The sequence below is a fragment of the Cetorhinus maximus genome, chromosome 9 (genome assembly GCF_964194155.1).
Source record: "Cetorhinus maximus chromosome 9, sCetMax3.hap1.1, whole genome shotgun sequence".
NCBI classification, from domain to species: Eukaryota; Metazoa; Chordata; class Chondrichthyes; order Lamniformes; family Cetorhinidae; genus Cetorhinus; species Cetorhinus maximus.
In genome coordinates, this window is record NC_135887.1 from 125418009 (window position 1) to 125436696 (window position 18688).

Below are 18688 nucleotides of genomic sequence, written 5' to 3' on the forward strand. Positions count from 1 at the left end.
GGGTGTGGGGGTAGGGGTGGCCAAGTTAAGTGAAAAGCGTGCCAGGTAACTTGTTATGAAGGTTTCTTTAATTTAAAAAAAAAATCAATTTTGCCCAGCTGCAAGCATATCAATAACAATAGCCGTGGGAAAAATGTAGCAATCGAATCTATGATCATCTCTGGCCAAAACGATGAGCATGCAAGATGAAGACCTTGCAAAGAACAGGGTGAAAAAAAAAAGTCAATTGAAACAAAGGAAAAATTAATGAGTTGCTGTGTCAGAGGAATAGTATCAGGAATGCTGTTCAATTCTTTTAGATGCCAGTAATACTTTATTGAGAGTTACAAAGCATTGATTAATAGGTGCTTTCATAAGCTTACAATAACAAAATGAATGTGGCAAGGTATTTTCTCATATCATACTCAATTCCATTCAGTGTGAAAATGAATCTTAAAACAATTTATCACTGCTTTATAGCAGGTCTGTAAAAACTTTGGACATTGGCTGATACTGTTTCTTTATAGAACTCCTTCTACTTCGGATTGTCTGTAATTCAAATGCTTTATTGTGAAAATGACTAACCTTTGAAGGTGGTTACAAATAGCCATTGTGCAAGTGTTTTTCCAGCTTTACAGTTAAAAGTATTGATTTGAAAAGGACAGCAGTGTGTGATCTTTGGCAGGGGAAAATTGGAGAATTAAATGCATCTTCAACTGTGCCAGAAGATTTTTTTTAATCCGTGCTAGGTAATGCTCCACCAGACTGCCCATGTCCCATTCCTTTAGGGCCAAAGTTCCTTGCATAACAAGCTGCAACAGTAAGAAAAATTAGTTAACTTTTTACCGAATCATTTTAACTGTCTTTTAAGACAGATGCAAATTCAATCAGATCACTTGAAATATGATAATGTTCTGCTAATGCATTTAATATATGATTGTTCAGATTCTATTCTATTAAAACTACTAGAACCAAGTTTCTCTAATTATTAGGTCATTCATCCACCTGTGTGTGTTAGACAAATGTAACAAACAAAACAGAACTCATCATTATGCTTTCTGATCAAAAATTATGTTCTTGGGTAATCAGGTGAGTTTATTTAGACAAAATATTTCTTAATGGAATGTGGGCAATGTCAGCAAAGCCAATGTTTATTTCCCATCCCCAGCTGGCCTTCAGAAGGTAGTGGCAAGTTGTCTTCTTGGAACTGCTGCAGTCTACATGGTGTAGGTACTCCCACAGCGCTGTTAGGGAGGGAGCTCCAGGTTTTGACCCAGCGACAGTGAAGGAATGCAAATTATAGTTTGGATGGTGTATTGACAGTGGTTTGGAGAGTTTTGCAGTGCATCTTGTACATGATTAACAATGCAGCCAAGTGTGCCAGTAGTGGCAGGAGTGAATGTTTAAAGTCATGGATGAGATTTTAATGTCATGGATGAGATTTTAATCAAGTGGGCTGTTTTTTGTGCTGGATGGTGTTGAGCTCAGAGTGTTGCTGAAACTGCACTCATCCAGGCAAGTGGACATATTCCATCACACACTGACTTTTACATTGTAGATGCTGGACAGGCTTTGGGGTATCAAGGTGAGTCAATCAGCACAGGTACCCAATCTCTGGCCTGCTCTTGCAGCCACACTGCTCATATGGCTGGTCCAGTTCAACTTTGTTCAATGGTGACCCCAGATTTTGATGGTGGGGGGTGGGGGGGGGGGGGTGGAATTTGGCAATGGAGGGCGTTAGACTCTCTCCTCTTGGAGATGGTCATTGCCTGGCACTTGTGTGGCAAAAATGTTACTTGCCACTTTTCAAGCCAAGCCAGAATGCTCTCCAGGTATTCCTGCACTTGGGCTACATTTTAGCATATAATTTGTTTATGGGGCCAACATGCTTAATACACAAAATATTCACGGCTTCCTAGATATCTTGTGCCAAAAGAATAAAAACAATTTTGCATTTATGTACTGTATTGCTTTTAAGCACCTTTCTAAGAAATGTCCAAAGCACTTCACCTTCACATGATTCACCATTTCAATTTAGTACATTGTATTCACTATTCAGAGCAAATGTAGACCGGGTGACTGCTTTGCAGAACATCTCTGTTCAGTCCACAGCATTACCTTGAGCTTCCTGTTGCTTGTCATTTCAGTTCTCCACCTTGCTCCCACACTGACCTTCCCGTCCTTGATCTGCTAGAGTGTTCCAATGGAGGAGTTCAATGCTAGCTTGAGGGACAGCATCTCATCTTTCGACTGCACAGACTCTACAGCCTTCTGGACTCAACACGGAGTTCAATAATTTTAGATCATAACCTCAGTCACCATCTTGTTTCATGTTCTCTTTTTGCTGGTTCATTTTTTTTCTCATTTCTTTCTTTATTCCTTCAGGGTGAATTCAGACGGCTGTTCTGCAGCCACTCACATCTCACCTGGATGCATCTTATGTTTCTTTGCTGTACTCAGTACCGCTCCCTTTGGCTTTCGTAGCGTGAAATATTTTGTTATTTAACCTCGCCTGCCCACCACCCTATCACAGACCTTCCCTTTTTTGTTCTTTTGCCCCCTCCCTCTTGCTCAAAACCTATTACATTTCTCTTTCCTCAGTTCTGATGAAGGGTCTTCTACCCAAAACACTAACTCTGTTTCTCTCTACAGATGCTGCCTGGCCTGCTGAGTATTTCCACCATTTTCTGTTTTAGTTCAGATTTCTAGCATCTGCCGAATTTTGCTTTGGTCTTGATTCACATACACTTTATTATATTGAAATGCAACCAGTACAATGATGGGGGTAAACACAGTTGCCACCTTGCCTGCAGCAGAATCTCTCACTGTAGTTAGATGAATGTCTAGATGATCTATTTTTGGCATTGTTGATTGAGAGAGGAATTTGTGGCATTACTGCAAATTAAGCCATGGCAACTTTAACGTCTACCTGAACCAGCAGGAGTCTCAGTTTTAAGTCCAATTGCACGGACTTCAGTACTGGTCTGGAGTATTAGCCTGGATTATGAATGGTTCGAATGTTTCTAGTCTGCCAACTTCATCATCAATAACAAATAATTCTCTAATTCTGGCTGAGATGTGCAGCATCTACAGTGAGTCACCTACAGCAAGATTCAAGGGCACCTGAGGTAGCACTCCCAATTGTTGATTTCCATTACATTGGAAAATAGCAAGTGTATTCAAAAAAGGGAGGGGGACAGAAAGTAGGAAACTACAGGCCAGTCAGCTTAACATTTGTCATAGAGAAAATGTTAGAAGCTATTATTAAAGATGTTATGGCAGGGCACTTGGAAAAATTCAAGGCAGAGTTAACATGGTTTTGTGAAAGGGAAATAATGTTTAGCCAATTTATTGGTTAAGTTGGTTTGAAGGAGTCACATGTGCTGTGGATAAAGTGGAACCAGTGGATGTACTGCACTTAGATTTCCAGAAGGCATTTGATAAAGTGCCACATCAAAAGGTTATTGCAGAAAATAAAAGCTCATGATTTTGGGGGTAACAATGGCATGGATGGAAGAGTGGCTAGCTAACAGGAAGCGGAGAGTTGGCATAAGTGGGTCTTTTTCTGGTTGGCAGGATGTGATGAGTAGTGTGGCCACAGGGATCATTGCTGGGGCCCCAACTTTTTACAGTTTATAGAAATGACTTGAATGATGGGACCGAAGGTATGGTTGCTAGATTTGCTGATGACACAAAGATAGGTAGGAAAGCAAGTTGGGAGAGGACATAAGGAGTCTGCAAAGGTGTATAGATAGTTTAAGTGAGTGGGCAAAGATCTGACAATTAAAGTATAAGGTGCACAAATGTGAAATTGTTCGTTTTGGCAGGAAGAATAAAAAAGCAGCATATTATCTAAATGGTGAGAGATTGCAGAGCTGAGTTTCAGAGGGATCTGGGTGCCCTGGTGTATGAATCACAAAAAGGTTAGTATGTAGGTACAGCAAGTAATTAGGAAAGCTAATAGAATGTTGTTATCATTTATTGTGAGGAGAATCAAATTTAAAAGTAGGGAGGTTACACTTCAGTTGTGCACAGCATTGGTGAGACCACATCTGGAGTACTGTGTACAATATTGTTCTCTTTATTTAAGGATGGGTGTAAATGTGTTAGAAGCAGTTCAGAGAAGGTTTACTAGACTAATAACAGGAATGGGTGGGTTGCCTTACATGGAAAGGTTGGATAGGCTAGGCTTGTATCCACTGGAGTTTAGAAGAGTAAGAGGTGACTTAATTAAAACCTTTAAAGATCCTGAGGGGTCTTGACAAAGAAGAGGATGTTGTTTCCTCTTGTGGAAGAACCTAGAACTAGGGGTCACCCATTTAAGACAGAGATGAGGAGAAATTTTCTCTGTCAGAGGGTAATGAGTCTTTGGAACTCCCTTTCTCAAAAGGGTAGTGGAAGCAGAGTCTTTGACTATTTTTAAGGCAGAGGCAGATAGATTCTTGATACACAAGGGGGTGAAAGGTGATCCGGGGTAGGCAGGAGGTTACAATCAGATCAGCCATGATTTTTGTTGGCAAAGCAGACCTGAGGGGTCAAGTGGCCTACTCCTGCTCCTATTTCATATGTTTGTATGTTCTGACGAACTCATTCAAAATCATCAAACTGAATAACGTACTTTACTGTAGCTAAATATTGATGCAAGAAAAGAAAATATTTCTCCCATGGCTACTACTTCCAAACAACACATGATGCGAAGAGAAATGAGTGGTGGCAGACTCCTGCCAGGTTTGATCTATTGAATGCTCTACTTTGGCAAGGACAACCATGCCCAGGTCTTACCCTTTATAAGCAGCTAGTTGTTAAATTTTGCTTTACCTTTACAGTAGATTTCTCCATCTTTGTCAGTGACTGTTGTGGATTCCAGGCTCTTACCACACAGCGCACAGCGAAAACAGGTTTTGTGCCAAGCCTGTAATCAAATGAAATGAAGATTACAAATAGTTGTTGGATGACTTTTAATCATATCAGTAACTTGTATTACATAGCGCCTTTAACTCAATAAAACACCCCAGGGTGCTTTGTAGAAGTGCTATCAGACAAAATCAATCAATAAATTAATTCGTGATCACTTCCCTGACCCTACTTTTGCCTGACTAGTGAGAAAAATAACTCCGCAGTTGCCCTCCCATTTATTTTGGGAATATGGATGTCGTCTTAACATCAGACTATACATGTCATGTATTCGCTTTGTACCTAGGGAATTGTCAATAGTTGAACAACACTCCCCCACCAACATCTCCCCTCTACCCCACCAAACCACCCCCATTATTTTTTTGGAAGCAATCGTTAAAACATTTCCACTGATTGAATGGGTGTCAACACTTCAGAGTGCTTGCTAAAAACTGTTCGGTCCCATTGGTGGCAAGCATCATGGCGGGCATGAGCAGACAATATGGCAAGGCGACCAAAAAATGGTTTTTACGCCGTTGTGAAACCAGTTTGAGATTGTCCACTCCACACGTCAATGGCAGGCCGAATTTCCCGCCGCCACACGTTGGAAACCCAATTTCAATACTTTAGCATCTCATTACAAGCCCTGCTCACCAGAATCACCCCCACGCTGGATCACCTGGGCACGGTGTGATTGCATGCCAATGTGTATAGGCAACTGTGCATAGGCACCATTGACCTGGCAATCTGTGCTTCCAGGTTTGTTTTCCTACCTTGCTTCAGGTAGCACTCTCACCAGGCTTTGCAGGCATCACATCACTTTTGAGGTGGGGGGGGGGGGGGGGGGTGGGGGGGCTCACAGGCAGGTCTCTATGTACCAGACCAGCCATAAGGTAGGGTGGCTTTTCAACGTCTGCAGGGCTAGGGCTTGCTTGGGGAAGGGGTAGAAATAGCCTCAAGCAGGGAAAGAGGCTGCAGTGTGTACTGGGGAAGGCAGGGCAATCCCATGATGTTTGTGAGGAACATGTTGATCTGTGCAAGTGGCCTTAAGATGTGAGGGCTGAGAAGGCAGTGTCTAGGGAAGATGAGGCCAGATGAGGATGTATGTGAGGATGTATGTGAGGATGTGTCCCTCGAGTTGGTAGTGAGTGAGACGCCAGTGAATGTGTGATGGCCTTGAGTGTGAGTGTTTAGAGTGATGAGATGGTTGCCTTACCCTGACGGCACAGATGAGATCATTCACCATCTCACTGCACTGGATGGCCAACCTCTTCTGTGCAGCATTGGCACTGACCACCACTGCCACCACCTCCCAAGCCAGTGGTGAGATTGCTGGACCTCCTGCAGCCAAAGCGAGATGGAGGAAATCATTGCAAGCCTCCAAAAGGCATTCCAGTGACAGTCACTGAACTCTTCTTGGTGCTCAGGGCCATGTCTTCACTGGAGCAGTCCTGAGTTGCAAACATCGAGAAGCGTGTGCAGCTGCAGTTTAAATACGGCACCCAGAGTGAGGAAACAGTGAGGTAATGGTGTGGCAGGCAATTCAGAGGCCACCCACCAGCAAGATGGCGTGTTTTCTGTGGCAGCATAGTTAGTGATGCAGGAAGTGGATGATAGTGTGAAAACCCGCCATTGTGGCCAGCAGGTAAAATTGTCTTTTTCCATGTCCACTACCGCACTTAATACGAATCTGAGATAATTTCACCCATTGTATAAACATTAGCTCGCTTTTCTCGGAGGGTCGTAGGGATACAGATTACAAGGGGCAAGGCCATGGAGTACTTTGAAAATGAAGGAGATGAATTTGAGATGTTGCTGGACCAGGAACAAATCTCATCCAGAAAGTAGAGGGGTGATGGGTGAGTGGGTTAAGTGGGTGCCAGTTATGTTATGCACAGCGAACTGTTTTGGATAAGCTAAGGGTCGATATAGGGTGGAAGGTGGGAAACAAAATTTTTCTCTCAGGATTTACATTCATCTACTTGGGCACATTTGCCAGTGACTGGAGAGGACCAAATAAAATGATATAACCAGGTGTCCCCGAGGCTTTTTTCAGTTCAGTTTGCAGCTAATCTTGTTCAAATTGCATAGCAATTTATATTACCTGCCATAGGAAATTCATGGTGAGAGCTTTGAACGCAAATCAAACTTAATTAAAGGGGTGTGACCAGGCTTCCAATGAAATGGCAGAAATTTATCTTTTATCACGCTCAATAAATGATGGGATTATAGGCATATATAAAAAGTGTAAATGGAAACCATGGTGACATTTGTGCTTTCTCCCTTAGGAAGTTTAACCTTTCACTATTTGAAAAAGCAAATGAGATGTTAATTCAGCTTTAAAAAGGCAGACAGTGCGTCTAATAAAACACACCTATAGCCTGCAACCTTGGACAGAAATTTTCGCTCGGCCAAGCGCGCCGATGTCAACGCGCAGTAGCGTGATAGTTCGGTCAGCGGGTGTGCGGAGTCAGCAGTGCGCCCACCGACAATTTTAAAAGCCTGTTAAAGCCATTAAACAGTCAATTAAATTAACTTTCACTGACCAGCCAACCTAAATGTTGGCGTGCAGGCAAAAAGGCCAAGCGGCATTTTTTTTTTTTGAAACCTCATCCACGGGCAGGATGAAGTTTCCAAAAGCAAATAATAATAAAAGTTTTAAAATTTCATTAATAACATGTCCCTGCTCATGTGATAGAGTCACATGAGGAGACATGTTTCATTACATTTTTTAAAAATTTATTTATATCTATCTCATCTCCGAGGCAGCTCTGTGCCTCGGGGAGATTATGAAGCGCTCACTTGTGCACAAACGCAACGTTCACGCTCGGCCCGCTTGTCTTTCCCCACACAGGCAGCGCTCAGCGCTGCCGCCGACATTTTGTGGTGGGCGGGGCTTAATTGGCCTGTCAGCGTGAAATTGTGGTGCGGTGCCAATCACAGGCGGCGGTCAGCTTCCTGACCACCCCCGCCCGCCTGCCCGCCAAGGGAAAAATTCTGCCCCTTATGTTTCAAGTATGTAGTAAAAGTGAAACCTGTTAATTGCCTATGAGAAATTTGTCCAAATGCAAACAGGGCCTGGGGAAGGGAAGGGGTGTCTCCTGTGCATTCAGTCTGCCATTCTTGGGCTGGCTGTTTGAAAGAGCTTAACAACACTGTGGAAAATGTTCTTATTCCCCCTCTAGATCTTTTGTTAAGTATCTTAAATTGACATATTTTAGGAGGAACTGGGTAAATGCAATATTTTCCAAAATTAGATATGTTATATTCCTGGCCAACAGATAGCCCATCCAAAAGTACCTCAAAAAAATTGTCAAAACATTGTGTTCTCGTTTTGTGTTGCACTTCAGTGTCGAACTTGCACCAATATCTGCTTTTATATTTTTGCATTATGGTGTGCCAGTCTAACCAGGTACAAAAGGTCTTCCTGGTCACTGGTCTTGGCACATGTAGCAGATTTACTTTGTGTTTGCTGCCAGTTATACAAGGCCAATGTATCTGCTGCTGGTAAAAATAGGATCTCACTAAATCCAATGTAAACTCATCCAAAGGCCTCCTGAATGATTTGCTGTTGCTAGCCTACTTCCCTCAACACATGAAGGACAACCATGGTAAGAGCGATAATATTGAAAACATGTCTTTGAAGTAACTGTACAGGCACAGATGCTGCACATTAGGTAATTCCACTCCAGTCAAAAGGCTTTGCAGTTCATGTATTGATTCCATCTCCCTTCATAGCCAGTTGCTTCATTTCACTTACATCTCAGCTTCTTGTTTAACCAAAATCACAACAGTTCCATCAGCATTTGGAGACCATTACCCACCTCACCAAGTTCCAATAGGATTGCATTACCAATCTAGCAGCATGTTTCCTGCAGTCCCATAATAAATAACAAATATATTTTCTGAAATTCTGACTTTAAGGCCTGAAGTGCCCTCAAAACTCTTACTGCAATTTTCAGTCACTTGCCTTACTTGGTGCTTTTCTCCAACTCTATAAAATACTGTGGGGCATTTTAACATGTGACAAGCTCCCGATAAATATGACAAACAAATGAACCAGCACTATTTGGAACCAGTCACATTAAAAAAACGCTCCAAAAAAGGAGACAAAAATGGGACTGTGAAACTCTTACCTCAAAATTACTTGGGATAAAATTACATAATAGACCTTTGGTCTACTTACACTATTTACACAGTGCAAGCTTCAATAAAACCTGCAATCTTTGGTCGACAGAATGCAAATTAGTTCACTGGTGAAAAGAATTTGATGCAATGCAGCGTTCAGTTTGTTATCTTGTTCTTAAACACATTTACAGTGCTTTAAAACTATGCAATTCAGTTTCTCCTAGACATAATCCTCAGATTTTTAAAACCAAGCCGGATGTAACTCCTTTCCGATTCACCTCTCATCCTGTTAGTCTTCATGGTGTCCTGCCTTGAGAGCCTTAGCCATTCATTTTGGTGTCTTAATTTTAAAAAAGGACTTGCATTTATACAGTGCCTTCCATGCCCAAAAGGCATCCCAAAGTACTTTACAACCAATGAAGTACTTTTGAAGTGCACTCACTGTTGCAGTATAAGAAACCACAATAGCAGTACCTCAGACAGTGCTGCAGCACTGAAGCGTGTTAATTTTTACACTTGGGTGGTGGAGTGGGACTTGAACCCAGAACCTTCTGACTAAGAGGCAAGAGTGCTATCCGCTGAGCCAGGGCTGACAAAACATAGAAGTACATTTCATTCAAAGTGATCCCACAGTACAACCTGGTTCTCTTCCTGCCAAATCCTTACTGAACTTTGCACAGTGGATCTTGTAACACCAGACCAATGAAGATGCACATGATAGGCACACATGTTCAGTTACCACAAAATTGCTTTCAGCACTATTCAAGCTGAGGGAGAGTAGGCCAAGTGCTCCAACCACCCAACAAACAATCACTTTTCATAGTCACTTATCAGTGGTGGCACTTTAACATGAGATAAGGAATAAAGCATTTCTTGAGATCTGAGCCACTGCTTGGCTATTACACTTTCTGCTACTTCAGTCACATAACTGGTTTTCATTCCTTGAGCACTCAAGTATGTCTTCACATTGCACAAATCCTCTACTTTCCTGTGTGTACAATTCCCTTTTTTTTGGTTCATATAAATATAAACCATTAATCTTTCCCCCTTCAAATATGGGGAGTATTAGGAAAGGCTACTCTTAAATTATTTATTTTCCCGAATTCTAATTAAAACACCTTCTGGCAAAACAGAATTGTTTTCCTTCTGGCAGCTGGAATCTGCACTAAGAAAAACTTAACCCCCCTGCCCCAAGAACTGTGCGGCTCAGCACAGAATAATTTGCCAAAGAACATTGGATGTGCACAGAGCAGATTTTCCTTTAATGTGCCCTGTGAGTGGATTCTGGAGGCTGACAGTTGGATTTGTAACAGGGGCTTCATCAAGTCAAATTAATTAATTAACTAACTAACATAAATTTAGTGAGTATGTGTATATATCATGAACCACAATTTCACTTGGATATTTCCAGAAGGGTTTCAAATGTATTATTGACAGAAGTCTATACGATTGACAGGACTAAATCAGGTCTTGGAAGTCCTAACACCCCATTTTTAGCTGCTTCTGTACCAATTTTCTCTACCTCTCAAAGCACAATCTATAACTTCCCTCATGTTGGGCTGTGGCTCCACTGGCATGAACACCCCTCCAGGACATAGCTCAAGTAACAATTCATAATGTGAGCTTAGACATTGCTCTCCCAGTGGGGATTGGAGACTGGGCTACAAAAACCCTCATTCCATCCAGTATGGCTCCCCCATGTATGGGTGAATTTCTCTCAAAGCACTGTAGTGGTCACTACAGAGACTAATCCTTATCCAGTGTATACAGACACACACAGGGAAAGTTCCAGCAGGGATTGCTAATGATAGGATTTTCCCCATGGGATAGATTTTCCTCAGCAATGGTCCCTGGCTTGGATCAGTTATCAAGACAGGTGGCCGGCTTGCTCAATAAATCATGGAAGACTATGTATACCCGCTGAGTCAGTGTGGGAAGTCTTTATATTCCAGTTAGAGTGATGAGTAAACACAGGAATGAACAAAAGGAATGCTGTGCTTTTATGGCAGGAGTCGAATCATAGTACACAGAGTCAAAGCTGGAGTAAACAAAATCTTTGTTTCCTGGTTACCCTCACTTAATGGTTTCCAATGTGGTTTATTTTAGCTATGGATCTAAAACCAAGCATAAAATAACAATACATAAACATGTTGTACAGGTACAGTGCCTCAAACCTGGCAACATTGGGACCGAGTCTGTGCCAGATTTCAGGAAAAAAAATACAAAAATTGGAACGCCTTAATTTAGCGAATAGGGGATGCAGAAAAACAACTGGTATGACTGCAAAGCATTTTATATTAATGGCCACGTCGCTGCGGGTATTCATTCATTTTTCATGAATTGGATTTAATTACTCTTTCATGCCTCCCCACTTCCCTACATCAGCGTACCCAGTTCAAAAAACAATGAGAAATGATCAGAATGGAATGATGTTAAAAATACTCTAGTTGTAACTGAAAACGACTTGTTTTTTTATTCACGGAAGATCATATAGTACTCTTTAACAACTCTTTGATTGGACTCGGGACAGCTGCAAGGCAGCAACCCGTGCCCATGGAACTTAAAGACTTTTAAGAATAAAGGTCAATGTTTGATTTTAAGCCCACGGACTTCTATTTGGGTGGCTTTAATGACATCAAAACTCAATAAGATACCCCGAACAGGAGCAACCCAAGTGCAACACGTAGCTAAGTATTCTACCTCATTGGATTCTGCAAGTCTATTGTTCTGCCTGGGCGAGTTCAACTGTCTCAACCCCTCACAGCCCTGTGCGTACGTGGTAAAGGTTCACTGGAACGTGGGAAGAAAAAACGTCCAGTTTTCAGGTAGCTGGATTTGGAGGTACTCTACCTGTACGTTGGTAAGAGCTATTTAAACTACTTTAAAAATGCAAGAAAATCCATGGGCAGAATTAGAGTGCGAGTGGCAAATGTCACTGAGGCAGGATCTGGCCAAGGGGGTGAGCCCTGGCTGCTGGGCTGAGTGCCTTGCGGCTCCAGGATCGCAAATTGGCTGAGCCCTGCGAGCTGTTCCTCAGCTGGGGTTGGCCAGGCTGCAATGGCGCTGCAGGTAGAGAGTGGACTAATCAATGCTCCTCTGTCCTTTCAGGAGAAAACATCCGATAGCAATGCTGAGAGGTGGCCGATTGGCAGGGGACCCCCCCCACATCTCCTCAGCCTCACGTGATATGAGCTGGAGAGGCACCATGCACCTCAGTCAAGTGGCCGTGGTGAGGTTGTGGCGCCAGAGGAAGGTAAGAGTGAGGCGCACTGAGGTGAGAACTTCGGTTTTTGCAGCCATTCCAGTGTAGTCTCTATATTGATGTGAGCCTCAAACCTGGAGTCCCCATTGATAATCAAAAGACGAGGGCCCAATGATGCATATCTCTGTCTCATCAGGGTGCCAGGCATGCACACCAACAGTCTAATGACATGTCCTTCTTCTCACTTTTAGGCTCACCAGCAGCCCCTCGTTATGAGGAGCTTGAAGGCCCACCCCTGACCCACAGACCACCATGCTCACCACGCACCTGCATCACACCCTGTCAAGCACGCACCAGCGCAGATACCAGCACCTCGATGGGAATAACATCACCGTCTAGTCTATTGTTGCACAGTGGTGAGGGCACTTCACACTCGCTTGGAGGTGCAGGCGGAGGCAGAGAGTGTCGTCAGTCGAAGGACCGCTGGGGACCAGGACAATGCTCAGTTGATGTGCCTCTGGAGTCATCTGAGGCAGCAGATGCTGGATATCCAAAGGGTGTGCAGGAGGATCTGGCGGAGATACATGAGGGAATGCGTGCCATGGTGTCCATTGTGGAGGAGTCCCTGCGGAGCACTGTGTTGACCCTCATGGCCAAGCGCACTGCCTCCTCCATGGAGAGTGGCGACTCTCATGGAGAGGCTCCTCCAGGGACTCAAGCAGGGGTTCTTGGGGATGTGCTCGGACCTGCAAGCCCTCACACCAGCAATAACCTCAGCTGATCAGTGTGTGAGATGGATTGGGCACCCAATATCCCAGCTAGGTGCCCATCCATCAAAGGTGAGCAGGGAAGTCCAAAGCAACCCAATGTTGGCACACGAGCTGCCCGTCATCTGTGGGCTCCTTTCAGGGCACTCTGGATGACGGCAGCAGCTCCTACGCCCCTCCGCCAGTGTCCGTGGCATCTGATGAGGCTGCAGTGACTGGGGAGATGCCAGCTGTGGCAGTGACCACTCCCTCCCAGGCAAGGCCAGCACAGGCTCCATGGGCCAGAGGATGACCACCAAGGTCATCAAGGCCAACAAGACAGCAGAGTGAGCAGGCTGTCTCCAATACCACTGCCAGCGAAGGGGGAGCACCTGGACATAGCACACACAAGCAAACTTAAGGGATCTTAAGCACAACATAGCCTTATCATGGGTGATAACACAAAAAAAATGGTGTGATGGAAAACACCAGTTCATATTAATTTCTGCAATGCTTCACATTCACAAGTAAATGAGATGCTATTTTGTGCAACTGGCCTCTATGCTTCATTTGTTCTGTAGGTGTAGGGTAAGCCATGATGTTAGGATGGATGTGTGTCTCCTGAAATTTTTTTGCAATGGCACAGAGTGTAGGTTGTTGACCAAGGAACTTGGTCCTGTCAGGGATCGAGTATGGAGCCTGCAGCCCTGGCATATGGTGATGGTTCTCATTTGGTAGTTTAGCTGAAGGAGCATTCGATCAAAGCATCTCAGGTGTCCCCAACTCCCTGGAGGATACCCAGGTCAGCGGCTATGCCCTCATCATTCTCCTCACCGTGCTTGTCCTCAGACTCACTACTGGACTCATTTGTTGTCTGTGCAGCTATGTCAAGATCTTCCTCCACTGCATCCCCACCTTTCCAGTGCGAGATTGTGGAGAGCGCAGCATGCAACCACCATCAGTGACATACGATCCGGGGTGGGGGGGGGGCAGGGTATTGCAGTGCCCCCTGAACGGTCCAGGCATCGGAAGCGCATCGGGAGGACCAATGGTTCTCTCTACACCACCCTTGTGGAGGCATGGCTCCTGTTGAACTCAGCCTCTGTTCTTGGATGGTGCAGAGGCGTCATGAGCCACCTTTTGAAGGGATAACCCTAGTCACCTAGCAGCCATCCATCCAGTTGGGCTGGAAAACTGAAGAACCTCGGCCCCTGAGAGTGTCTCAGGATGCAAGCGTCATGGGAGTTGCCAGGGTACCTTGCACATTACTTGCAGAATCTGCATCCTGTGGTCACACACTATCTGCATCTTCATGGAGTGGAATCCCTTCCTGTTGACAAAGGCACTCAGCTCACCCGCTGGCACCTTGGTGGCCACATGTGTGCGGTTGATTGCGACCAGGACAGGGGAACCCAACAATCACCGCAAAGCCTCTGGCTCGCTCTGCCTGGCTGGCCTCATCTGAATGGTAATAAATGAAAGTCAATGCACACCTAAACAGAGCGTCTGTCACCAGTTTGATGCAACTGCGGACAGCTGATTGGGACACTTCACAAAGATCCCCCACTGACCCCTGGAAAGAGCCAGAGTCATAGAAGTTGAGGACTACTGTGACCTTCAGGGCCACTAGCATGGGGTGTCCACCCACACAGTTGGAGCTGATCTCAGGGCCGATCCTCTGACAGATGGAGCTCACTGTCTCCCTCGAGAGATGGAGCCTCCTTCAGCATTGTACCTCAGACATGAGGTAGCTACATCGCCGCCTGTAAACCCTGGTAGCAGGATATTGGTGTTTTCTGCGGCCCCTTCCGTCTTGGACTTCCTTTTGGCCCTGCGCCCCTTGTGCCTGCGCCTCTCCAACAGGTCGCTCCTCTGGAAGCAGAATAGGGACACCTTGCCTCCTCCCCCTCTGGCCCTCTCGCTCTTCAGAGTAGGTGCCTCCAGCGAAGACCACAATCCCCATTACCAGGATAAGGGAAGGCTGTCTGATACTTGGAAGGCCCCATGTGGTGTGAATGCTCCAGGGGCCTGGAAAACAACACCGAGTCCTGAACTGAAGCCTCTGAAGCGAAATGAAGCTGTCCTGTTCACAGAAGCAACCAGCAGCAAGTGTTATCCTGCACTCCTCACTAATCGCTTTGACAAGGCCACTGACCCCTCTTATTCCACCTGTGGATGAGGTTTTGCAAATTGTGGCCTGCCCATTTTGCCTGTGCGATCGCCTAAAAATCGCACAAGCTACATAAAGTCAGAAACAATTGGTGTCTCAAGGACCTTAACTGGCCACTTAATAGTGGGGGCGCCTCCATCTCTATCACGAGCCCACCTAGTGAAATACCGAGAGAGTTCACGTTGACGTCAACACACTTTATTTAACGCTTGAGCAGGTCGGGCACACCCCCACCTGCCAAGCTAAAAATTCTGTTCCATGTACCATACAAAAAAAAATCTGCCAAAAGCAGGGATGAGTCAAGCTTGTGTAGCCATGTACTTTTTGTCACAGTCCTGTTTGTTCCCCTCAAGTCAGTGAATTCCTTATCCTCACCGTACAACATGGAGCTGCTTCACCAACAGGAGAACCATCAAGAGCAGTTTTGTACCCTGGGTCGGTAGAATTGCAGCACAGAAAGAGGCCGTTCAACCCATCACACCTGTGCTGACTCCCTGAAAGAGCTAACCAGAATCCCACTCCCTCAGTAACCAAGTACATCTCCGAATTTGGTACAGTCTGTGAATGTGGCCAGCTGGTACTGAAGTTCTGAATCCAGGTTATTAATGTAAATTAGAGAGAGTCAGGGTCCCAGTACTGATCCCAGGAGCATGGCACAAAATTTACTCCACCCCAACATAATTCTTGCTGCTTGGCCATTCCCCCCCCGCAATGTATTCTCAAATTGTATCTCAAATTCCTACTGCTTTAAGCTTAACTAATAGTCTTTGTGGTGGAACTTGTCAAGCACTCTGGAAGTCAAGGCAGACCACATCCGTCCGAGTGTTTTCCATTCTACTTGGGATATCATTTTTTGTCCCCCCCAAAGTCAAGGAATTTAGTCAGGTGCAGAAAGAACAAACTTATAGCACCTTTCACAACTTCAAGACTTCCCAAAATGCTTAACAGCCAATTCAGTACATTGTAATGAATGGAAACATTGGCAAACCGTTTGTACACACAAACAGCAATGAGATGGATGGCCAGGTTTTAGTGATGTTGGTGCAGGGATAAATGTTGGCAAAACTCCCCAGTAGGCTCTTCTTCTGAAAGCACATTTCCCTGTTTGACTTAAAAGGTAATTTGCAAGTTTATTCCTAATAAACTAGTTCCGTTATTTTTAATCACCACTGATCTAAACGTCATGGGTCTGTGATTGCGCAGGTCTCTTTCATCATTGGAATAATCCCTCACAAATTTGATCTCAACTCTTTTAGAGCTTGCGAATAAAGACCATTATGTAGATACTTTTGTTTTGATCACTTTAGCCCGTTTTGGATTGCCCCCTTAATGTTGAAGTCATTAAATGCTGTTTGGATTATTGATAGTTATGAGGAATGTTTATAAGACATCCTTTGCAGACACTTGTATGAAGCAATCATTGAGTATGCTAGTTATCTTATGCTCATTCTTAACCCATTTGTACTCTTCTCACCTCTTGCTTAACTGCCCTCTTACTGTTCGACCACTGAAAGAATTTCTCATTGCTATATTTTCATACCTTTCCTCCTCCAATCACCTTCTCGGCTGCATACACAGACTGGCTGCATCGTGGACACTTTTCTGCACCACCAAATTTATGGGCAAACTTGGAGGAGCTGGGGTTTACAGAGTGCTGAGATTTAGTCCTTAGAAGAAAAGAAAATAAGAGGTAGATTAAATAAATAAAAGGTGACATTTTGTCAAAGTATGAAGCAAGTGTCTAAGGTATAAGTGTATAAGGTATAATGAATTGGAGATACTAAACAGCTAAGCTCAGGCTTCTTATGGCTGAAGATCAGTCAGTGGGTATGGCTTGGCTACTAATGCAAATTAAAAGATGCATTCCAATTTTCAATATTTGCACATCTCCGAGCATTATGAATAGATTAAATGCATTACACAATTAAAATGATGCTCTAGCTCCTCAAAAAAAAAAAGTTCCCAATGAGTAAACCGCTTTTAAAACTGAGTATCTATTAACAAATACATGGCGAAGCTTTCCCTGATGGCAGAGTTGGGAAAATCATCTTAGTCTAATCTATGCTGATCTCATCTGCAGTGGCAGAGAGAGGATTAAAATTGTTTGTCTTTTCAGTGTCTCAGAAGAATCACACCACGGTAGCCATGGTAAAACAGTGCCAACAAAGGCTTTGATTTTCCAACTTTTATCCCTACTTCTCATCCCTTATTTGGGAGTAGTCCAAATTACCCTCTTTCATTGATTTGAGGGTGATGGTCACCCCACCTCCATAACTAGGGTCATATAGACTGAAGACAAATGTCCATCCCTTATTCCCTGGGCCCCTGGAGGTACATTCCATTGTGAGCAAATGACATCCTAGTACATACAGGTCAATTGCACAATGTCACATCCTCTTATCAATAACACAACCTATTGTAAACATTCACATCAACATATTTTAACCCAAGTCCCACAGATACTAAAGCCATTAGGAGCAAATTTTAATAACACTTCCTACCATAACATCAGGAAGGAAAGGTTTTCCTCCAATACAGATGTTCTGCTCTACATATATAGTTAATCACTTAAGGCATTTAGTAAACCAAAACCTAATCAAACACAAAGGGTGTAATTTCACAGCCATTTCATAGGGTGGGATTTTCTGACCCCGCCCACCACCGGGATCATCCAGTCCTGCCGAAAGTCAATGGTTTTGGATTTTTGGCTGGGCCACCGTATCTCCTGCAACAGGTCCTGCCATGACAGGGCCAGAAAATCCAGGCTACAGTATGATACCTTATCTTTAAACAAGATCTAAGTTCAAGCTGCTGAGTCAAAACCTTATGTTTATTTCTTTAAAGCCGACAAAGAAGCCCTCAATTGCACAGTGTAATTAAAAACAATTCCTTGAACCCCGATATTTTGGTACCTTTAATGTAATAAAATCCATTAATGCCTGTTCCTGGCAAACAGCTGCCTAAACTGTAAATGGTCCCACTAGCAGAAATTCAAACTGAACCGTTTAAAAAGTGATCAACATAAAAATCCATCAATGTTACTTCAGACCAACGTAGGCCAGAATTTTACACTTCCCCCACCAGCAGGTTTTAAGGCAGTGGGTGGCTGGCGGGGGAGGGGGTGCGCGTGGTGCAAGCGTGAAATTGAAGGGACGGATTCCCTCCAGGTTCCTGCCCACCCTGAACCCTCAGCGATTTTACACTGGGATAGGCAAGGCCTCTAATGGAAAGCTACCCTTACCCCAACTGAGGCCCTTAGGTGGCAAATTATTGGCCACTTAAGAGCCATTTCCCACCCAGCCTCAATTTTTAGGCTGACAGGAGGACTCACTGTGAGGGAAGCCCGAAAATCCATGGGCTTAGATCTCGGGCAGGAAGTGCAAGATCCTGTCATCTGAAATATTCAGGCCAAAGAACCCTAAAAATTAGTATCAAAATCTTGCAAGGTCAAGGCAGCCAATTGTGGTGCTCCTATTAAAAGCCTCGGCTAAGATCAGTTGTCTCACCACACACCAGAAATTAGATTTGGGACTGTTCTATTTGGTATTGCAATTACATTTTATCAGCATA

At 44.1% G+C, this 18688-nt stretch overlaps 1 protein-coding gene across 1 annotated transcript in view; it reads right to left on the minus strand.

Moving 5' to 3' along the window:
- Positions 1-290: 290 nt before the first annotated feature.
- Positions 291-18688, minus strand: part of csrp3 (cysteine and glycine-rich protein 3 (cardiac LIM protein)) — a 38421-nt gene continuing 20023 nt past the window's right edge. Inside the window, exons 4-6 of the mRNA XM_078549507.1 lie at positions 16659-16785; positions 4798-4891; positions 291-791 (exon numbers count right to left, since the gene is read on the minus strand). Of these exons, the coding sequence (XP_078405633.1) occupies positions 715-791; positions 4798-4891; positions 16659-16785 (298 nt within the window). The 3' untranslated portion in view covers positions 291-714. The remainder of the gene's footprint in view (positions 792-4797; positions 4892-16658; positions 16786-18688) is intronic.